Consider the following 23246-nt stretch of genomic DNA (forward strand, 5'->3'; position numbering starts at 1 on the left):
CTGCGTGTGTTCGTTAGCAGCCCGTTCGACGCAGCCTGAGCACGGCACAGGGGAGGACACTCGCTGTGCTTGGGGAGGTCTGGGCACCAGAAATGGTGAGGTGCAGAGCAGGAGGCTGGGAAGCATCATAGCTTTTCTTCTGCCATAGGATTACTCTCTGTCTCCAGCATTGCCCTTGGCTTAGCAGCAGTGAGACTCTGTCAGGTCCTGGTTGAAAAGAAATCAGCAGCAGAGATTATTCTTCCACAGCCAGACAGCAAAGTTGCTCTTGCAAACTTTCTTCAGGCATCTCTTCAAGACTGAGAGTAGCAGCAGGGATGTAAGCTGGGATCCACTAAAGACTAGTGGAAAGATACTCTTTCACTTTGGCAGCTTGATTCAACTACGTTTCTCTCACAGACACGCCAGTGATAAGGACCAGAGTACAGCAGACAAAGTGTACTCCCAAGTTGGTCAAAACTCAGCAAATCAATGCAACCTGCAGATACATGTCTTTGGGTAGGAGCTAAGCCCAGCTTCAGTACACAAAAGTGTGACTTGCACTGAGGATTGTGGGCTAATGAGCCATACTATTGCATACAGTTGAACCATATTTGTTGTAAGGCTTCTGATGCCAGTAAAACCCAAAAATTAACCTGGGAGGTAGAACTAGAAACAGGCTGTCATGAGGTTTTCCTCTGCATCAGCCTGTGATCAGTCAGAAGAGTCCCTCTGACAGTGGAAATTGCTGAGTAATCCAGAAAAGAGCTTCAGTAAGTAATGCTGTAGCTCAAAACTGTGGTAAGACCAAAGCGCCTTGCAAGAGGACGCCTGACTTTATCACAGGACGTGCCTGTAAGGAGTGTGCAGGGCTCTCAGCTCCTAGTAAGAATTGCTCTCTTGTTACTCCATGGTCCAAGATCTATTGCCATTGCAGGTGAACCAAAGTAACAGCAAAGCCCTGGGAACTGGTCTGGGATACCTAAAACACATCTGCCAACTGATTGAGAAGATTGGGCTGCTTCAGGAGCACAACCTGCGTCTCCAAAAACAAGTGTGCAGGTTGCAGAAAGAGCAGAAGATGAGTCAGATAAAAGAGGTAAGCAGATAGTATAGTATCCAAAGCAGATACCATAGTATCTTCCATTGAGTAATACATCTTAAATAATAAACTCAAAGCCCAAACAGAAAGTTCCGTGTGCGGGAAGATGCCAATTTACCACATCCAGCACCCACCTGGACTGGGCACTCTGGTCTTTAGGGAGGCCTCACACACCACAGTGGGTTTACTTTCCTGAGGCTGGGCCTGAGTTTCTGGTATTATACAATTTGGTTTCCCAAATGTGCTTGCCTCTTTGAGTTGAAAAGCACACTTCTCACCTCACACAGTGGCCTGTTCTAAGTCAGTAATTTGTTCTTCTCTAAGCTGTAAACTTCCCAAGAATGCATCTCCTCTCCTCAATGCTACCAAAACAAAATCCACAGAGCTCCTTAGCAATTGTGTTTTGATTTATAAGATCTTACATTTCCTTCTGTTTTCAAACTGTCAAAATCCCAGAATTTTTCACAAAACAGACACAAGGGGAAAGAGAAGCAGCAATACCATGACCCAGCTCCATGCTTTTTTTCACTTCCTGTGCTCCTAAGCTAACAGATGAAAAATCTCTGACATTAAAACATTTCAGTGTTCCCATTTGTCATTTTTATCAGCCAGAGGTAGCTGGAAAATCTGACTGAAATTTGCAAATAATTTCAGGGTCTTCCAACATTTCCATCAGCATTTTTTAGTCCCTGCATATTTTATTAAACTCTACCCCATCTCTTCTTCAGCCATCACACCAGATTTTCATCTTTTTTCCTCCTCTGCCTTTTTGTTTATTTTAACACTCCCCAAAGGAACAGAAAGGGTTTATCACACTCAGCTATTTCTTCCCAGCTGTGCTGTGGTGAGTCTTTTATTCTCCTGAAAGCGTCATTGTTCCCCTGGTGCTGCTCTCCCACCTGCTGGGACTGGATCTGCAGTAGGTGACTGACTCCTCCTCAGAGCCAAAGCCAAGTTCTGAGTCAGGTTGCAGAGCAGAGTAGCTTGTCATTTCCATGTACCCATCTCTCACACTCAGAGGAATGCAGCCTCCTACATAGAGCCTGGGAATTGTTAACACATTTCCTGAAGCTTTACAACTGTGACTCATTGCTCAAAGTAACTCTTCCAAGCTGCAAAATCATCTGGTGTACATGACCCCTCCCCAGCTCCCACTGAAATAAAAGGCACTGTGCTTTCATTTAAATATTTGAAACTTTGATCTTTTTGGTACTTCTGAAGGTCTCTCAGCAGTGTCCTCTCAGATGCATTTGTGTCATACTGTTCAGTGGGGAATTGTATTCTCAGATGTAACATTCAGTGCTTGCAGCGTGGTTTAAAAACCTGGACACTCTCAGGCATCCTGTGGAGCCTGGATCTCCTACATTTGAGCAGCTCTCCATCATTTTGTTCTTCAGTCATAGCCCCTCTGAACTGAAGAGGAACACTGGCCATGAAACATGAAGATTGCCATCCATAATTTGGAGGGGTCCAAAGACTCCTTTACAAACCACGTTCACTCTCCATGTAGACTATGAGCATGGAAAAGTTTCCATGTCCCAGACATGGCTAGGGAAGACACAACCCCCAAAACATGGGGTTGGCACGGTATTAAGAGCTGGTCACGAGAATTGTAGATACCCAATACTCGCAATGCTGTTCTTGAGAGGTGCACAGACATCACCACAGAAATGATGGCTTTGATCCTGGGACACAAAGGGAACACTGCTGCTCCACATCCTTTCTTTACAGGGAAATCTATAATACCATGGGCCAAAACCAGCATCTTTCATCAGATTTGCTAAGCATCTCCCACAGGTATTGATAATGGAAAGTACCACACTGCTGTAACGGTATCAGCAGTGTTTGCTTGTCCAAGACATCACCAGCACAACGAGGGACTAACTGCTGAGACCTCAAAACCCTTCAACAGCATACATTAATCCTAGCAGTAAACACAGAGGTTTGCTATTTCCTTGAGTAAACAGTCTTGCTTACAGGCAATTAACTCAATAGCACTGAATCAGGTGTTGCAGTTCTCAGCTGAGCCATGGCCTCATCTGAAGTTTTGAACTGAAAACTTTGCAGATTCCCAAGAAGAACTATTGCAATAGGCATTGCTGGGGCTGGTAAGTGTGGCTGGGCAGCTGCCAGGTTGTGCTCTCAAGGTGGCCACAACTCCTGTGGCCTGGTGGCACAGCAGCACCAGCACACAGTGAGGAGGAACCTCGGGACAGGGCAAAACAATGTCAGGAACATGACAATGATTTGAGAAATTCACTGAAATGGGAATAATTTCTCTCCGTTATGTTAGTTCTGGGACATGATAATTTTTGTTCTGTTCTCCAGGTTTTCCAGTCATCACTTTAGGAAATTTAAAACAATATTGGAAAAAAGAAATTAATTTTTTTGATTCAGAGCTCCATTTAGTTCACAGGTCCAGATAAGCCCAGGCTGGAGAGACCAAAGATTAGAGATGGCCTCCTGAGACTCCCTGACCTCCTGATAATCTCTATTAGCATTTCAAATGTAAGGCCAATAGCTGTGGCTTGCTGAGTGACAGGGAAACAAAGGCTTGATCTCCTAATTCGTGTTCCACAAAAGCTACCACCTTAAAAAAGGCCGATACCAATGCACCTGGCCTAGTAGAAAGGATAAGACAGTCAAACTGCCTTTTTGGGTTTCATTGTAAAGGCCCCCTGCATGCAGGTGAGTAGGTAGGAAACAAAACAAATTTTCTCCTTTAGCATAGCATAACAATAGAGTAAAATGTGCTCTTAGGCAGCTACTCAGCATTCACCAGTGAGGGCACCCCACTCTCTTAAATACTAGATCAGAAAGAACAGCAGAGTCCTAGGCAGAGAAATGTTACCAAGCAAAATATGAAAAAGATGGTATTACTCAGAGTTCATCAATCTTGTCTCCTTGTCATATACAGGTACAGACTGGCCACTGGGCATCACTGCAGTGTTAAAAATTATTTTGTGGGCCCTGACCCCTATCTGTCTGAAATAAAGAAATTTCCCTTTTCCCACCACCCTGGAATATCCCAAAGCATCATGTGTTGACCAGATGAAGTTTGCCAGCAACTTGCCTCTGGTCTTTTAAGTTGTGGTTTCTTTTTGCTCCCTAGAGTGAGAGCCATGCTTGGAGAAGAATGAGAGATCTTATGAGGAAGACAAGGTTGACAAACCAGAACAAGCTGGGGCTGTCTTCTCCTGCTCTGAAGAGATCCTGACCACAGTTGTATAGGTGAGAGGATACTCTGGGAGATTTTCACTTAGTGTTGGGAGGAGGTGGTAGAAGCTTTAGCTCTGGTTGTTGCTGTCTGGAGAAGACCACTCCTTACCTTATTTCCATTGCATATGCTGGTCCTGGCTAGCAGTAGTGTGTGCTTCCTTAGTGCCCAGATGATCCAGGATCCCAACTGGATGTTACCCATGTGAAAATCATGGAAACATTAGGGTCACTAAAATAAGGAGCTTCTCCCCAGCAGGGCAAGGGGATGATGACAATTAGCCAGAGCTGTCTATAGCCTAGTTATTTGTCTTTCTTCTCCCTCCTAAGCATTGCAGTCAGCACTAATGTTCTCTTTTGTCCACTTTCCCACCTTTCCTCCAGTGGGACCAACCATAATGTACCTGATGTGTGTTGGGATGAGACAGTCAGGATCAGCTGGATGGTTTTGTCAGAGGAAGGAGAGATGAAGTTTGCTGAGTGTGTGCTTATGGGTGGGACCGTTTGTTGCTGTAGATGAATATTTGGGTCAAATATGAGGTCTTATTTTGATTAAGGGATCCATGCTCCTCCCTTGGGCAACTTCGTCTAGCAGGTTGGCTGTAGCCTGGCCTCTGAACTAAACTGTATTGTGCACGTCCATCTGACAGTTCTGCTTGCACAGATATTCCCTGTGCACTTGCCAAGTCCTCCCAGCTAGTCTGGTGAATGTGTAGTGTTTGTGCGTGTAATCAGGTAACAGGAAGAGCCTGGGTATCTTAGTCACCAAAGCAGGATCATTACATGGAACTGTGCACCTCCCTGTATGTTTTTTCAGCTGAGGTCTCAGTAACCTCCAGCAGAACAGCTCAAATGTGTTTAAGTCCTCCTCCAGTTTTAGAGGGGGTGATGGTGGGGAAACAGCAGTTGTTTAAGCACTCAGGAATGTCCTATTGTTCCCCTTAAGACAGCCTCTACATACCTTACAAAAAGCATAAGGGAACTGGGAATCTTATAATTACAGCTGGAAAAAAAATCCTCTGTAATACATGGAGTGATTTTTCCAGCTGGGAAAAGGTTGGTTAGGGCCCAAGCATATGTAACAGGAGAGCTTCCTCCTATTGTTTGGGAAACTGAAAGAAACACAAAGCAAAGAGAGATCAAACAGCTCCATCTAAAACAGATGGTGAACCAGCTGGGGAAAAAATACAAACTCCTGTGAACCTTCCCTCTAAACCTGAATAGAACCAGCACTTTTATTTCAGTTTCAGAAAAGTTCTGTCTCTGTAACTTTCACTACACTACCCTACACTAAGAATCATACCAGCCTCCTATGCACAGCTCTGCACCAAAAGGCACGGTGCCTGCAGGGGACTCTGCAATTCCCACAGAATACACACCCAGAGCTCCCTGCCACTTTGGGATGGTTCAGTAACCCAACAAAGGGCAGCAGAGGCTTGACTCTCACAGCCCCTTCAGCATCCCCACAGTCATCTGAGCTCTCTAAGCAATTATTTCTGTTTCCCTTACTGGGGCAAAGGAAAGTTCCAGTAGCAAACAGGAGGTGTTCGGGTCTTGGCTCACACGCACACAGTTAAGACCAGTGCCAGAGCACCCTGCCTGGTGCACTGAGGTGTGGTTTATATTACTCCTCTAACTGCCCAGTTAAATAACATTACAGACTGCTACTAAAGACTTGTCATGAGGCACATTATGAGCTGACACTCAGCTTTCCCAGACAGACCTCCACCTGTACCAAGGTCATTTAGTTGCCAGAAGCCTGCTCCAAAGTAAGAGGCTGTTTGACCTGTCTTCAGATGACGTTTTTTTCCTGCCCATGATCTCCTTCTCCCTCCCACCATACAACTCAGAAAAGTCTTTTCATCTGGCTAGATTTTGAAAGCACACAAGAAGAAGATCACTGGTTATCCTGACAGTAGCAGGGAAAAGCATTTCTACTAGAAAAATAAAAACATAACATTACTCCTGAAGTTTCTTGGAATAGGAAAGGAGGTAAAACACAGATCCCACCGTTCATTAACACACTCCAATCACACTGGATCAACAGAACCTAATTAAAAAGAACAACATCTACTGCCTCAAGCAAGTTACTGATCAGTTCTTTTCTTCCACATATAAGTGCTAATCCTCCCTTTTAAATGCCCCAAAGCAATACAATTAAGGCTTCTCTCCTGCCCTTAACAGGAAGAATTTATAATTAAGCCTTAAAGGAAAAAAGGGAAAAGTATTTTTCCTTCCCCTCAAGGACTACCCCATCAGCTTTAAGCAGATCTTGGTGTAAGTGCAAGCACCAGAGTTGCCCCAGGCTGGGCAGGAAGGAGGAGGTGGAGCTCTACTGCCCAGAGAGCTCTGCTGTACTGTTTTCAGCCAGGACTTCAGAAAGCCAAGAGGGATGCTGCCCAGCTGCTGGGACTGACAACAGCACACTGAACCGCCCCTGATGTTCGAAAAGGCAAGGCTTTTTTCACATCTAAAAGAAACAAGTTAAAAATTAAGAAAAGCACTTGTATGCTAACAGCGATGTCAAATTAGCCTTGATCCAAGACCTTTGAAGACTCCTAACCACCTGTTGTCACATTAAAGCTTAAGAGTAGCTCTAAGTAAAGTTAGATTTTCTTCCCCCTGAATTTCTGACCACCTAGGCCCTTTTATTTTTTTTTCCAGTTGATATGAAGATTCCATGTTCTCATTCACCAGAAAAATGCCACCTACCCTTTTCTTTTTCTAGGGCAAGAAAGGCAAGTTCATGCACAGCATCATTAGCAAGGCCCATTTGTGTAGTGCTTTGGCATCCTTGCTTTCCAGTCCTACCACATGAGCACAGCCCTACCTTACCTAGTGACTTAGGGACAAGTGGGCAAGTCCCAGCTCCTCAGCAGAGTCGAAATAACTGCTCTGCATCTCCAGAGAAGCAGCTGCAGGATCTGCATTGAGTGAGCTTGGAGCTTGGGTCACTACTTTTGAAAGCCACTATATTCATTAACAGAAATGTCAACATCTCCCAGCAGCAATCCTGCCTCAGTCTGCAGCCCAGGCCTTGACAAGGTCTCCAGTTTGTCTATGGCAGACAAGTAACACCAAACACAGAAGAATTCCAGAGTGAGATGAATTCAGAGCATTTGGAAAGGTTGCACAGCCACTGGGGTAGTTTTTGCCTTGCAAATAAATTTTTACAGGTAGGGTCTCCAGGGGAAGGGGTCCCACCAAACAAATTGGTTTGACAGTCACTTTATTGCAATCTATTGATTTCAAGCATGGCTGACACCTTCCTTTGGCAGAGCACAGAAACCACGAGCACCACACACAGAGCTGTCCCAGTTGCCACAGCAGCAAATCCCAGAGCCCAGGGGCTGCAGCATGCACAGCTGCTCCTGTGGGGAGAGACACCCCAATGAATGCTCCCAGTGAGCACAGGGATGCCTGAGGGACTCAGCTTTTCTGCAGAAAAGCTTTAGACTAGGCCCCTTTCCCTGCCCTGCTACCACTCTTACCAAGGCCATCCCTGGCTGCATCCTGTCTTAGCTCATGCTGGAGGAAAATCACAGGGCCTTTGCTGGAGACATGGGAAGGACCTTCCTGCAAAGGAGGCTCAGCACCCCTTTTACCCCCTACAGAGCAACATGAAGGTTATAGGTAAGAAGAGGTAGAGTTCTGAAGGTCAGCAAACTTTGTCCAGGTCAGCTTCCCAACACATGGAAAGTGCTGAAGGCATGGTTTCCATGTGAGCCCACATAGAGCTAAGAGGCCATGAAGACCTCTGACTTTTTGGCATAAGAAGAGCCCTTAGTCAGTGGAAAGGAGCAGGAAATGCTTTCTCAAGCTGTCCATGCCTTAAGGGAATTACTCCATGGGCTACATGACTCCTCCTCCCCAGCTTGGAGACTAGGCCCTTGCTGCCCCTTGGCGAGGGAGCAGAAGGCCAGGGCACCTACTGACTCTGGAAGGACAAGAGGGGATGCAGGACTCCTTTACAAACTGATGGCACACGGAAGCACTGCAGTGCAGGTACACCTAGAGAGAAATGGAACAGCCTGAAATCCCTCAGGCACTGTCTGGGGCCTGGTGATATCCTAGTGTGCTGCACTGACCCCAGCCAGCAGCTAAGCGCCCACACAGCTGCATACTCACTCCCCATACTCTACCCCAGCAGGGTAGAAAAAGAATAGGAAGAGCAAAAGCAAGAAAACCTGTAGCTGGAGAGAGAAGACAGTTAAAGAAGTGAAGGAGAGGAGGAGAGGGAAGAAAAGACCTAAAGCACAAGTGATGTAAAAGCAAGTCACCTGCTCTCCTCCTACAGGCAGGTGAGTGCCCAGGCAGTTGGGGCATCAGCTATGCTGGAAGATGAAATCCCCCAAAGTTTACACTGCTGAGCATAAAATCATGCAGCATGGAACAATCCTTTGGCCACTTTGAGTCAGCTCTGCTGCCTCCCAAGTTCTAGCCTGTCCCATGCCTACTCACTTGGGGTTGAGAAACAACAGAATGAAGATAAAGTTTTGGTGTTCTGCAAGTGCCATTCAGCAGTCAGCAAGAATATCTCTTTCAACACTGTTTTAGGGACAAATTCAAAGCGACAGCACCATATGGGCTGCTAAGAGGAGAGGTAGCTCCATACCATGGGCCTGGTCCTTAAGGGGGAAAGCAGGAAGGTCTGTTCGGCTTGTTTCACACCCAGCCCGTAGCCTTGGAGCCCTCTGCTGTCCGCTCCGAGGCAGCTTTGAAACCTTTACACCATACACTTTCAAGCTCGGGCCAATCCAGCATTACAGTGCTTCTCCCTGACACCTGCAATACTGCTGCCCGGGCACCACTTCACTGGAAACCTTGTTAAGTACAGCTGAGACCAATTTTGGGTATTAGTCGATGCCAGGAGAGCTAAGCAAACAGTAGATGGCAGGGTGAATTTCATGTGACTTAATTGGAGATTAAGAGCCTAGATGCTTAAAAATGTACTCAAAGTTTATTTCCAAGTAATTTTGGGCAAGAAATGTAGTTTAGATAATATTGATTAGTGTAGCTAGAGCACACATCCTAAGCTAATTCACCAGACAAACTAGCACTTGCTTAGGTACACTACTATCCTTCTAGTAGTTACATTTTCTGTCACACTCCAAAAGTGATGTCTCTTACTTCTATCACATTCATTTCAGGGAATGAGGTTTTTGGCATTAACTTCTCCCCTTCTATTTCAGCAGGGGATCTTCCTAGTCTTGGCCCCATTCCCCCAAGGAGGCCAAGACACTCATAGTCATGAAGTGGTTCTTATTGTTCACACATTTTACTTCAGTATGAAACTAGGCAGGCAGGACAGGATGTTACCAGCCCAGAGAGTTTCTCATGGGAAGTGGAGTCCACAGAGGTGAATGTGTACAGAGTGAAACCCTGGTAATGAGAGGGCAACAGTAGTCCTGAGGTGAAACCTGGAGGCATCAGCTGTGTCTGGAAAGGTAATCAATGAAAAAGAACCAGTTATTCCATCGACCCAAAGTTTTTACAAGTCACTTACCCATCCACCAAAATTGGCCACTGCTGCTGTTGCTGGGGGTTGGTGCTTGGCCCAGCAGTGGTGCAGAACTAAATCAGGTCTGGGTCTGTCCTCTGAAGGATCTTGACCTCTGCATAAACAGGGTCTGTCAGAGCCTTCACAACAGGATAGTCACTGTCCATATAGTAGGAAGTATAGCTTCCATCTGGGACAGAAGAAACCCAAGAGCCATTTAAGAGCAGCAAGAAGCAGGAATAGGCATCCTTTAGAGCCATTATCTGTAAGTTCCCACCATGGCAGGGAAGCAGTGCTGGGTTAACCCATCAATACTCCACTGTTAGACATCAGAGACCAGAGCCCTGCTCCGAGAGCCTTGAGCAGGTCCTGCAAACCTCTCCTATCTGAGGCAACACGCAGCTCCAAAGACAGAGGACCTGGCTGGGACAGAGCAGGGAGTGGTGGCAATGCAAAGACCTGAACACTCAAGGGAACAGAGCTCCCACTGATGGAATAAGTACATCGGACATATAGCCTGGTGGGAAAGGAAATCTCCAAATCAGGCAAATAAGAAAAGCCACTCTGATATCCCCTTTCTCTAATATGGCAACCTATCATCTGCTTTAATTACTTATATCCCCTTTATTCTGTCACTTCCTTTCAACAAATACTTGAAATTCTCTTTAGTGTTTAGATTTGAGAATCTGCAGATTGTTACTGATTAATTCCAGCTTTATTCTTACTAATTAGAGATACACTGGTCTTTAACCTACTCCAGGGCCCTGATGTGAAATCAGAGGTTGTGACAAGCAGGAATTTCTCTAGTGACATTGAACCCAGGGACAACCAGCAACATCAGCCCCAGGGTAATACCTGAAAGTGCTATCCCTAGTGACAGAGCCAAGGCTCCCAGTCTTCACATCCCTGCTTGCCACCGACTCATTCTCATATATGGCCTGGTCTGCATTCATCTGGAATGACAGATAGGAACCATCACTGTGTTAAAGTCAGGTTGGATCAGTATGAGGCTGGAGAACAGCATTTGGCGTGTGCAAGTCTGTAGGATGTCCACTGAGCAGCCAAAGCCATGGCAGGCTGTTCCAGCTCTTCCAGCCTAGCAACAGCTGCAGTTCTTACCTGAAAAGTAGTGCCACAGGCAGAGAGTGGAAACTGGTACACAACAAAGGCATTGTTTGTTAGGACAGGGACAGCCAGTACTGTGTCCACTGGTCAGTTGCACTGAGCCCAGGGCAACAGGTGGCAGGGTGACATCTCGAGAAACAGCAATGGAAAACTGACCATCTGGTGTGCAATGAGCTGTCACTGGAGAAAAAGATGGAATCAGCCTCAGAGATAAGAGAGATGGGAAGGATGCTCTAAAATCACAACCAAGACAAGACCAGCAAGTCCTGCAAGATGTCCTGCCTTTAACCCACAAAACAAGTGCTAAGTATGGCAAGACAAGTGCAGCCAGTTCCAACAACAACACCGATCCTGGGCATAAAACCAGGTGTGTTGCAATAGAGTGGAAAATGCTGGACACTTGACTGGGACATGATATTCCTGGCAGCCAAAAACATGGCCCTGAGCCACCTGCAGGAGTGGTACACACCACTGGCTTGCCCTGCCAGTAAAATCAGAAATCCTGTTTTGCAGGAGCTCAGGAGGGAGAGAGAACAGGTGCTCAGGCTTACCTGTGTTACCAAAGTAGCAAGGTTTCACCCTGTCTCTGGGGTCATAGCAGCAGCCTCGTGCTTCACAGTCTCCCTGGCTGATGGGCAGGGAGGCACACGGCAGCCGGTCCTGGCTGGGAACAGCCAGACAGACACTGGTGCTTGGAGCATCCAGGGCTGGAAAAACCAGCAGGTCTTTGCAGATAAAGCACAAGAGCAGGGGGACAAAGACATGAAGGACACAGGCTGAAGGTGTCCTGGTGATTCTGCATACAAATCAAGGGAAGTGAGAGTTAGGTGAGGGTCAGCCGCACGGCCTGGATCTGGCATGGAAGCCTGCTCAGGAGGGACCTGCATTTCCATGGAGCAGAGACTTCCCCTGAGGCCATGTTCAGGAAACTGGACCTACATTGGATCTGTCAAGATAAGGCATTCTAGATTGACTCATGGTAATTAAGAAAACCATTGTACCTAGTCTCCAGTTAATTCACTAAACTTGCTGAACTCATGTAGCCAGAATATGGCTGGGAGACATGATGTATATATTCACCTGCTGACCCTGCAGAGAGGCACAAGTCCTTAGCAATTTGGTGGCCCCTATGTCCAAACCTTTTCTCATGGAAATTTCTGCACAGCAGTAAGTCCACTTTCCTAGCCCCCAAACTGACTAGGAGCAGCATCTGAAAGGAATGGTACTGATCACCAGAAGATTCTGACAGGTGCTTGTATCTTACCAGGAAGGTCAACAGGGCACCTGAGCAGTCTCTTCATGAAGAACCTTTTGCCCAGCAGCATCTATTCCTTCAAGCCCAACCAATATAAAGTAATTGTGATCCTAGGGAAAAGCCACACCAGTCAGGACAGCCAGAGCAGTAGTAGTTACAGTCCCAGCAGAATCCCTAAAGCCACTCACCCACTCAAAGACATAACAGCCTGCATAAGAGACTGGTATTTTTCTGGAGCCTTCTGGAGTCCCAGATACCAAGAGCCCACAGCCAGAGTCACTCTGCAGAGCATGTGCCTTCCATTCAGTATCTAGGGAAAGAGGACACAGCAGCAGGGGCTTCAGAGTCCCACATTGCAGATTAGACCCACTACAATCCTACCTTTCTGTAGGAAATAGGGACCTAGACAATATTAGGGTCTGGAACAGCAGTGAGAGTATCCAGCAGCCAAGACATCTAGATCCAGGCACAGCACTTCACCAAGTCCTTGACTGCTGTGTCATATAAACATCCCCCAGATTATGCAAGATGCACAGAACTTCAGTAAAGTACAACAGCTCTGCACATCAAAATCTGTTCCTTTCCTCTCCTTCCATGCAGCTCTGCATCTGGGCAAAGATATGGCTAAAAATGCCTCTTGATATTGCCTCACCCCATGTAGTCAGCACAAATGAAACATTCCCTTCCCAGCCTTGTGGTAAGGTGAGTTGTAAGCTTTTCTGGCCACAAGTCAGCAGGGTAGGATCAGAAAAAACACTGATAGGAGCCCCCAGAACCAAAGTCAGGGGGCCAAGAAACACCCAGAAGAGCATAGCTCCTGATGCAGCCCAAGACCACCCTACAACAACCATCCTGCTCTCTTGCTAGACTCTTAGCCTAGTCCTTTTAAATTGTGAAGCCAGCTGGGACCAGAAATTCCTGAAGTGCCCAGGTGGACACAGCCCAAGAGTTTAACACCTTCCATTGCCCTCACCTGAATTCAGCAGAGTCTGCTGGTGCTCTTTGAAGAAAAACAAAGGGCAAGAGTTGAACTAATGTCAAGAGACGGGTCGGTATTCATACTGTAGAGCCCCAGGAGGGTCTTCAAAGCTTCTTTTCTACCCTGAGTTCCTCCCACAGCTGGAACACATAGGAAATCTGGTTGCTTCTCCCCATGCACCCTATTGCTGCTCTAATTGCTCAATACATGGCATGAGTGCAAGAAACAGTGACAATGCTCTTTTATTCTTTTAAAGATTATACATGTTCAAATGCCGGACACAGGCTGCTGACACAAAAGCACAGAAAGAGCCCTCCACATAAAATCTGTGAGAAATCATGGAGCTCAGAAGGCCTTGCACACCTAACAGTGGTGATTCGCCATAAACACTCTTGATTGTGGACTTACAGCCCTGTTTGCAGTGTGTTTTTGTGGGGATGGTTGCAGGACTGGTTCAGACCTGGCTGCTAAGTGGCAGGATGCTCTCTGGGATCCCTACCCCCAAAAAGTGGCAGGTGGGCCCCTGAGATGGGCTTGAAACACAGGCAAGGGGAGCTTCTGTGATCCCAGAGAAAACTGTCTGCCAGCAGCCATTGCCTGCCTGTAAGTGCAAGGTGTCATGGAGAGTCTCCTCCCCAGCCACACATCAGGCAGCCACACCAAGCGAATGCCTCATAGTCCATCTTTCCATGCATGTTTCTGCATTCATGCCATGAAACTGTGAATGTCTTTACAGTTCTGCCTTTTAGCAGATTCTCCAGCTCCTGGATGTCTGCACAGCACCGTACAGCATCAGTACCCTGGCCCCAGCCAGCCCTCACCACAGGCATGGTGGGTGGGCAGCAGCTGAGTCTGAGGGAGGCATTTCCTTTGCCCTTCCACCTCAGCCCACAGCCCATCTTTGCTGCACACCTGTGCAAGATGCCATGATCCCAGCTGGTCAAGAAGGTCACTGTGCCTACCTCTGCTAATTTCATGCACCAGCCAGGATGGCTGCTCCACAAAGTGTAAGACCTTGTCAGCAGCTGTGCGCAACAGGAGATGGAGGCAATGGATCTTGGCAGCTTGCCTGCGTAGCTGAGGCTGGAGCAGCCCTCATGAACCAACTGTGCTCCCCACAGTGCCTGCCAGGGCACCAGGCAGCAACAGAGTAGAGACACCAGGGAAAACACTTGGACTTCAGCAAGGAGGGAGGCTTCATCTCTTTAAAAGCCTGTATGAACTGTGTATGCCCCAATCACATCATCACTGTATGACAGCCAAATGCTTCTTTTGACTGCATTACCTGCTGGTAGCTGGGTAAAAATCAGTAAAGTACTTTGGAGCTAAAGGGAAGTACTTTGATTATACATTAACCCATCAATACTTTACTTCTGATAATAAAAAAGAATGTCTACATGGACTTGAAGAATAATTCTACATGAAAGAACCCCAGAAGTTCTGTAGATCTGCCAAGGAGTACCTGTGCTGAGAACAGTTTCAGGTAACTGCCCTTTCCTAGTTCCTACACAGACACCAAATAGCTGTGTTTGATCATGTAGGGATGGAAGGCTCTTCAGATGAGCCTGAACTTCAGGGAAATTAAATGCTTTGTTTGAAAGAAGTTGTTATGGAAAATGGAAAGTGGAAAGCAGCCTAGCTGAAATGAAACAAGCAAGTCTCTCTTCCTCAGAAATCTTTTCCTCACCCATTTGATCATTCTCATGCATTCCAGTGAGCCAGTTGTAATCACCAGTTTAGACAGCAGCCAAGACCACCACAGACAGGAAGGACATGCAGAGGATGAAGATAGGTGAAGAAAACCTCTCTGTGGACCACTAGTCTGATCAATGAGTGCCATGGGCAACAGGGAACTTTGTAGACAAGGTGGTAAGGTCATGAACGCTGCTAGCTGGCAGCTACCTCATGTCAAAGTGCAAACTCTCATAAACTTTACATTCATTAGATGAAAGTCCATGAACCTACATGAACTTCCATAAACTGCCCTGGCAGCATCTGAGCTGATGCAGGAATTCTGCCCAGCAGACCAGCAACTAGCCAAAAGTTGTTGGCAGTTTGGTTTTCCCACCAAAGCATTGAGTATGGCTCTCGAAGAAGTAAAATAAGATTTAAAATGAACAACTAGAAAATTGTTGCACCCATCCAAGAGAACAAGGATGACTTAGAACTCCCTTCTGTAGCGAAGGTACAAAAAGTTTTGTAAGGGATGGAGATCTTCACTAGCTCCTCTGAGTGGAAGGGAAACTCACCTTAACACACTGCTGTGCAGTAAACACAGTATGCCCCAACGAAGCACTCAGTTCAGCCAGGCCTCTTGCTAATTCCCACCAAGTCCCACATCCCCTATCCTTGCAAAACCTTCTAATCAGTTTTGCCTGCAAATGTGTCACAGTTCAGGAGAGACAGAGGGTTAAGGTCAGACTGAACAAGATGAGCACAGCAGCAAGGGTTTTCCACCAGCCCCTGCCATTGCTCTTGGGACCCCACTGGTACGCAGGCCCTGGGCAGTCTTGGGCAGGAAGCCTCCAGCTCTTTTTTAAGCCCTTGCAACACAGCCGACACGCTCTGCTGCCTCCCAGAGCACCTAGGGAACTTCCAGAGCACTAGTTCCTCATAGTGGAGTCAGACATCAAGAAAACAAGAACCTGTGTGTGCCAGCTTCCAGCTGTAGGTTGGGTGAGCTGCTTTGGTAAGTGCAAGGACAAGTTGCCAGATTGCAATGGCCTATACCGGCCTTGGACAAGTACATCTCTATCCTAGCTTGGGAAGCCATTTCCCAGAGACTCTTTCAAGTTCTGGGTTTCTCTCTTCTCTGTACTTTTCTCTTTTTTTCCTCTAGGAGGTCAGAGTCTCAAGGTTTTGTCCTCTTTTCTTACATCTTCATTTAGTCTCACCCAGCAAGTCCCTTCTTGTCTGTTGTCATGTCTGGAGACCTTTCTAGCCTTGCTGGATAGATATTTTATACTCTCCTCTCTTGTGAGGCCAGACACCCCTAGGGAGAGGGACTGGGGTTATTGCTGTGCAATTGCTGAGGAAAACACAATGGCTTGTCCTTTAGCAAATAACATGCAGTATGAAGTTTACTAATAACATCAGGAAGATTTCAGGAACAATGAAGGATGGCTCACAGCACTGAGGGCTTGCACAATCAATACAGAAGAGCAGAAAACCCAAATGTCACTGAAGTACTTGGAAGATGTTCTTGTGATAGTGAATATCTGTGAGTGCCTCAGAAGGACACTGTCCCCCTACCATGATTTCTTTAACAATTAAGTCTAGATAAAAGAAAAAGAAAACAAATTTTGTGAGCACAGTACAGATTTCCTAATCTCTGTTGGCTTCTGCAGTTGTTTGAGATAAGGTGTGACTTCAATGAATAATTAATACCAATAAAAGTCTTAGTTTCATAACACAGGGCAATCTAACAAATGATTGACTAGTAAATATTGACTGACAGCCATGTGACTCAAAACCTGCTCTTAAACTAACACAGACCTTTGGGATATAAACTCAGATTCTGACAGCCAGAGTCACTCCCTCCTGAGCCACAGACGAAAATGGAGCTCCTGGGAGGAGCCACTATTGTCCTCCTGGTTTGCATTGCCTGCCTGCTCTCCTTTGCAGCATGGAAAGGAAGGTCTGGGAAGGGGAAGATGCCTCCAGGACCAGCTCCCCTTCCCATTCTAGGCAACTTGCTGCAGGTGAAACCAAGTAACTTGGCCAAAACCCTCCAGAAGGTAAGGCCACTTCTTCTTCTGTTGTTCTGCTTTGGGTGAGAAATCTGTGGGACTTGTGTGTGGGGTCAGCCTGTGGCTATGGCTCAATGACTTGCAATTCCAGAGGAGCAGAAAAGTCATGGGGACTGCAGCTGCTTCCCCTCACTGCTGTTGCCATGTACTTTAGGACCTGATAAGTGGGACCCATCTGCACAGCCACATTTATCATGAGACCCAAATCTTGATGTTACCAATGTGTGAGGCTAACTGCCTGCTGTGGGAGGCAGCAGCAAGGAGACTTTCCCACTCTTCCTCACTATTTGCTCCATGGCCATGTTCTCTCTTGCATTTTTACAGCTCAGTGAAGAGTATGGACCTGTGTTCACAGTGCACCTGGGCTCTGACCCAGTGGTGGTGCTGCATGGATACGATGTGGTGAAAGAAGCCTTGGTCGATCGCGCAGATGAGTTTGCTGCCAGGGGACACATGCCAATTGGAGACAGGGCTAACAATGGATTAGGTATGTTTGCTGACTGAGCTCCTTCTGAAGGAGAAGGGAAGGGATTGTGGATGTGATCCAGATTAGAGCTAGAGCGTACCTTGCATGAGGGAAAACTGCATGGGGTGGGTGCAATCCACCTGGAGAGGGGAAGCCAGAGAAGGCTACTGCAACTCAGAGGGTGGGAGGTGGCAGAGAAGGGGAGCCAGATTGCTCTCAAAGATGGGCAGGGAAATGGCAAGGGGCAGCAGCCAGCAGCTGCAGCAAGGGAAATTGTGTATGGGTGAGTGTGAATTATTCACAAGGATGTTGGGCATGTAGTGGAGAAGGCCAAAAGCAGGCAGTTGGACCACAGAACCACAGTACGCTGTGACGCTGCCATGTCAGTGCTCTCCAGGGACAGGATTCACTGTCACCATGAGCCACTGTTCATCTCACAGCCAGCATGCCCAGGACATGTCTTTCCTCTTCTTTCTTCTTCTGCAGGGATTGTTTTTAGCAACAATGAACTATGGTTAGAAGTCCGGCGCTTTTCTCTCACCACTCTGCGGAACTTTGGAATGGGGAAGAGGAGCATTGAAGAGAGGATACAGGAGGAATCTGACTACTTGCTGGAAGAGATCAACAAAACAAAGGGTACAGTCCATTTTAAATATATCTTATGTTTGAAAAAATAGGCTCTATTAAGGGAGCTCACTTCTTTAGCATGGAATGAAGTTCCTACGGATTTGGTCCATGCACCAGCCACCCCTCATTATGAAGCTGAAATAATTTTGTGATCATGTCCTGTTCTGTTTGGAGGACCCTTCTGTGTCACTCAGAGACTGATCTGATATTTCCACTAACAGCTGGAGATCAGATTACCCACAGTAGCCATAAGTACACATACAACATTTCATGGGGGTTTTTTTAATAGCCTGTAATGTTTCTGAAATCACAGGAAGAGCTTTTGACCCAACCTTCATGCTGAGCTGTTCTGTCTCCAATGTCATATGCTCCATTGTCTTTGGGAAACGATATGATTATAAAGACAAGAAGTTCCTGGCTCTGATGAACAACGTGAACAACATCTTTGAGATGATCAACTCCCGCTGGGGACAGGTAGGTTCAGTAGGCATTTCACAGTGGCAACATTCTCCCAGGGAAGCAGGAGGCCTCCTTCCCAATGAAGTTCCATTTCAGTCTTCTAAGTAGGACCCCATCAATGCTCTGCTGCACTGAAGGCATTTCATTCAAGAGCAAGAAACTCCCTCGCCAAAGCTGGAATTGGCTTTGCCAGCTAAGTACAATAGTTCCCAATAGCCCTGGACAACTTTCTTCTCCACTTCTAAGGTTACTGCTACTACTACTACTACTATGCAAGTCCTGCCAGACTGCTCAGCCTCATAGTCCTTCTGCTTGGCTCAGTTGACAGGGTTGTGGCTTTTCTGGGCATTTGGTTAGTATCAAAGGATGGGGCAAATGTCATACTAGGGACCTTCCTGTTTCTTTCCTTCCAGCTCTACCAGATGTTCTCAAATATCATGGATTACCTGCCTGGCCCACACAACAATATATTTGGAGAATTTGATGCTCTAAAAGCCTTTGTAGCAGAGGAGGTGAAGTTGCACCAAGCCTCCCTAGATCCCAACTCCCCTCAGGACTTCATCGACTGTTTCCTCAGCAAAATGCAGGAGGTAAGGAGAAGATGGCCCCAGCTTGTCCCCAAACACACCTATGCTGAGTCTTTCCCTCTCATAAGTAACACAGACATGGGGACGACCCCTTCCCAGTCAGCTGTGCAATGGGAAAACAGCAACAATACCCCAGATACTGCCTGTGTTAGAGCTTATAGCTCTGGGTCTGCGTTCTCACCAGCCACCACTACTGTTTGGAGAGCGAGAGCTCCCTCTGCTTTCACCAAAACACAGGGACTTTTTCAGTCTGGTCTTGCAATTCTTTCACTGGAAAGCATTAGACACAGCAGACAAGCAGTAGAGTGCCATTCAGTGCACAGCCTAAAAGGAGGTTGGTATTGAGTTTACTGCTCAAGGCTGCATTGCAATGCCCCAGATGGCTGGGGCCCCTTAGCAGAGAAATGCCACAGCTCTAGGAGAAAAGGAAGGTCTGAGATGACACGTGAAAGGGCCACTTTCTCTCATCTCAGCCAGAGCAAAAACAAAGCCTTTTCCTTAGGAGAAAGATCGTCCCAATTCCAGTTTCCACATGAAGAACCTGATAACAAGTGCTTTCGACTTGTTCCTCGCTGGAACTGAGACAACAAGCATCACTGTACGATATGGGCTCCTGCTTCTTCTCAAATATCCAAAGATACAAGGTACCAGTTTGTGACCTCTTCCTCTCTAGCTGTTCCCCTGGGCTGGGCACATGACTAACACCACATCCTCGTCCCAGATTTTCCCTTCATATCTCTCTCTCTTTCTCTCTCTGAGACCTGACTGTGTCCACATCTTTATTTAGCCAAATCAATGCAAGTTTCTTTGCATGGGCAAAGTGTTAGCTGTGTTCCAGTCAACATCAAAACCAACTTAATGCTCCTGCCATCTGAGATTTGTTACTAGTTTACAGCAATCTATTTAGATGGGTTTGGTTTTATTTACCCATTTCATGATTTGTGCCTCTCATGACAGAGAAAATTCAAGAAGAGATTGACCAGGTAGTAGGACGATCAAGAAAACCCTGCGTGGCTGACCGGACCCAGATGCCCTACACAGATGCCGTGGTCCATGAAATCCAGCGCTTCATCTCTCTTGTCCCCCTGGCTCTCCCTCACACTGTGACCAAAGACACCAGCTTCAGAGACTACGTCATTCCTAAGGTGAGCTCCCTCCAGTTCAGCAGTTCTTAGGCTGTCAGTTACAAGCCACAAGTTAGAACTGTTGTGGCGTGATTTTGTTTTCACCCAGTCCTTTCTGAGGGTTTTATCCTCAGGCAGCTGGAGCTGACTTGCACTCCCTTCTTGATGCTCCGTGGGCCAACACTAAAACAGTAGCTCTGATCAACACTTTTGTTCCCTTGCTCTGAAGCTTTACATATTTGCAGAAGCACATTAGGTTCACAAACTAGAGCAGTGGTTCTGCACACAAAAGACACCAAAGTTGAGGAGCAGCTCACCACCACCCAGGATAGCCTGGGCACATGCTTGGGAGCAAAGTCAGTTGCTGGTTATTGAGCACAGAAAGACTGAGCCACAAAATGCTGTAGGTGATGTTTGCATTAAATGGAACAAGCCAAACCTGTTGTCTCTGTTCTAGCACACTTCCTGAGGCAGTCTCTGCTGGCCACTGCCAGAGACAGGCTAGTGGGCCAGAGCAGCCCTGGCTTGGCCTGGACCACTGCAGCAGTGCTTGTTGCTCTTCTGGGTGAATGTGGGCAGCTGGGAAACAGCAATACATGGGCTGCTGGTGGAGTGATTTCCAACTCTCTGTGCAAAATTATCAGGCAGGACCCAGAGAACTGCTTAGCCATCAGCAGAGAACTCTTGTATCATTGCTGCTGAATACTCCAGCCGCTGTCAATGGCTGGCCAGGAAGTGGGAAGGTAGAGGATTGTGGCAGGACAAATTTGTGAGGACAGGGGAATTCCACAGGAACTTCTTTTCCACAACCTTGTGTGCTTTTGATATTTTGGACTCACAGAAAAGAAGGGACATGGTGCATCTACAAAGTAATTATTGTGAAACACCAAGAAAGCGAAGAATTAGGTGGGGTATCCCCTGATGACCAGAGCAAGGCCAGAATGAATGTTTTGGAGATGACAGGGAGAATTCAGGAAGAGCAGCCAACAACTGCTGTGACATTCAGTAGGGTCTCCCTAAATCTCCCTCCTCTAAAGAAGGGTCTCCAAAGGGAAACCAAAGGCACATGTAGGGTTATACAGGGAAGCACAGTCTCAACTTGGCAGGCAGTCAGATTGAGTGACCTCATTTGCCAGCCTTTCATGTTCTGCTCTTCTTGTGTTACTCCAGGGCACCACAATTTTCCCTGTCCTCACTTCTGTCCTCCATGACAGTAAAGAGTTTCCGAACCCACATGAGTTCAATCCTGAACATTTCTTGAATAAGAATGGCAGCTTTAAGAAGAGCAAATTCTTCATGCCCTTCTCAGCAGGTAAGGCACAGGTTTGCTTTTTTCCTCTCTCTGTCAGCCTCCTCCTCTGGTGATCACCCTGTCTTTCCCTGCTGTTCTTCCTTCACACACCCATCCAAACTGTCAGGGGTCTTTTGCAAACAAATTCTTCTCTTGAAAATGTCCTTGGTAACTCTGACAGTTGCCTCACTGCTATGGTTGTGTGTAGTAAACAAAGCTGTGTGACACAGCTGCTTAGCACAAACTCAGGTCTACTCAGAAACTCCCATTGAGTTCTATTTGCTGCTTTCACTTTCAGGAAAACGAATATGCCCAGGAGAGGGCCTGGCACGAATGGAGATATTCTTACTCATAGCCACCATCTTGCAAAACTTTACTTTGAAGTCTGTTGTCAACCCCCAGGAGCTCAACATTACCCCAACTCTGAGTGGTGCAGGCAATGTACCTCCTGCCTACCAGCTCTGCGCTGTCCCCCGCTGAAAAGCACTGAACCACTCTCCAGTGTCCTGAAACTGGCTATTCTTTTACATGTTCTTTACTAAAACCAACAGCAAGAGCACTGGCCCACCTTTACCAGGCCTTCAGGAAGGCAGTCCAAACACAAGGCACAAAGCAGAGACCTCTGAAGCCTCCCAGAACTCCACCATACCGCAGGAGGCTCTGGCTGACACTGCAGCCTCTTGCACGGATGCTCTACACCACAACACAGGATCATTGAGTGCAGTGGCTGCATCAAACAGCCACTCTTGGTTTTCTCACCAGCACAGCTCCCCTGACTCTCCCACAGCATGTGTCACTCCAAGACCTGGCTTTGCAGATGGATAGTGCTGCATGCGTGTACATTCATGATCCAATAAACAAAAATCTGTTTATGACGATTTGAGCTGTTATTTAATTTGGGTTGGGGCAGTGCCCACATCAGATGTTGCACTGCAGAGTAGGTCTGCAGAGCCTGTGGCCAGCACCCTGTGGGAAGGGCTGTCCCTCCTGGGCAAGGATCCTGCCTTTGTCACCCACTGTGCTCCCTGCTGCTGCCTGCAGGGAGCTCCAGAGCAGTCACAGCACACCACAAGTCGGGAAGGCTCACGGTGCTGGAGGGGAAGGGTGTCCTGCAGCCTGTCTGCCTAATGAAAAGAACGCATTCATGCTTTTTGCAGCCTGTTGCAAGATCACTTACCTGAGCATTGGAGACTGCAACCAACTCTCTGGCACCTCATTTCTACCATCAGTATCACTGCACGGATTTAGATGCTCTTTACTAAAATTCATTCATTTAGGAAAAGGGTAGTGTCTCTTATTTCTGCCTCCAGCTACAATTTGGTGCCATTCTTTCAGTAAGAGGCCAGATGGTTTTCATAAAAATATTCTACCACAGATTACTTTCTCCTAGGCTTCTTTGTTCCTGTGGCCTTTGGTTGTGTCTGTGTTCAGTTTTTTGTATTTGTCTTGATCTTCATTTACATAGATACTTCTTGTCCCCTGCATCATGGTCATACAAAAGTCATAGTGGCAAAATATAATTTCTGTGATTGGTTCTCACAAGGCACTCAGAGACCATGTGAGTACTGCAGAGAAAACAATGTGCAAGAACTCCCACTGTGGCAGAAGCTCGCTGGCCACATTCCTACCTCCCTTTGGAAATGTTTAGAATTACTTTGATAGAGATATCACATTTGCCCATAGCTCAGGTCCCTCCCTCCTTGTCCCTCAAATCTTTCCCATGAGGACTGCAGCTCTATTGCTTGTGTACTCTAAAACAACGGCAAACCATTGCTGACTGCTCATCT

At 46.9% G+C, this 23246-nt stretch overlaps 1 protein-coding gene and 1 pseudogene across 3 annotated transcripts; one reads left to right on the forward strand and one right to left on the reverse strand.

Moving 5' to 3' along the window:
* Positions 1 to 7526: 7526 nt before the first annotated feature.
* On the reverse strand, positions 7527 to 13028 carry LOC131093362 (zona pellucida sperm-binding protein 4-like; annotated as a pseudogene).
* Positions 13029 to 16694: 3666 nt separating this feature from the next.
* Positions 16695 to 22233, forward strand: LOC131093398 (cytochrome P450 2C19-like). 3 transcript variants are annotated; one of them, XM_058040552.1, is made up of 9 exons: positions 16695 to 16893; positions 17230 to 17392; positions 17858 to 18007; positions 18312 to 18481; positions 18880 to 19047; positions 19547 to 19688; positions 20002 to 20189; positions 21339 to 21480; positions 21758 to 22233. In XM_058040552.1, the coding sequence occupies exons 1-9, from the start codon at positions 16714 to 16716 to the stop codon at positions 21937 to 21939; spliced, it is 1485 nt and encodes a 494-aa protein (XP_057896535.1). In that variant the 5' UTR covers positions 16695 to 16713; the 3' UTR covers positions 21940 to 22233. The 3 variants fall into 3 exon arrangements, with proteins under 3 accessions (XP_057896535.1, XP_057896534.1, XP_057896536.1); XM_058040551.1 differs by having other exon boundaries at positions 18312 to 18472; positions 18871 to 19047; XM_058040553.1 differs by lacking the exon at positions 18880 to 19047 and having other exon boundaries at positions 18312 to 18472.
* Positions 22234 to 23246: the final 1013 nt, after the last annotated feature.

The sequence above is a fragment of the Melospiza georgiana genome, chromosome 25 (genome assembly GCF_028018845.1).
Source record: "Melospiza georgiana isolate bMelGeo1 chromosome 25, bMelGeo1.pri, whole genome shotgun sequence".
Lineage (NCBI taxonomy): Eukaryota > Metazoa > Chordata > Aves > Passeriformes > Passerellidae > Melospiza > Melospiza georgiana.

Coding starts and splice junctions, on each gene's coding strand:
- LOC131093398 (XM_058040552.1), top strand. CDS start 16,714: ATGGAGCTCCTGGGAGGAGCCACTATTGTCCTCCTGGTTTGCATTGCC. Junction 16,894..17,229: donor TGGCCAAAACCCTCCAGAAG/GTAAGGCCACTT, acceptor GCATTTTTACAG/CTCAGTGAAGAGTATGGACC. Junction 20,190..21,338: donor GAGACTACGTCATTCCTAAG/GTGAGCTCCCTC, acceptor GTGTTACTCCAG/GGCACCACAATTTTCCCTGT.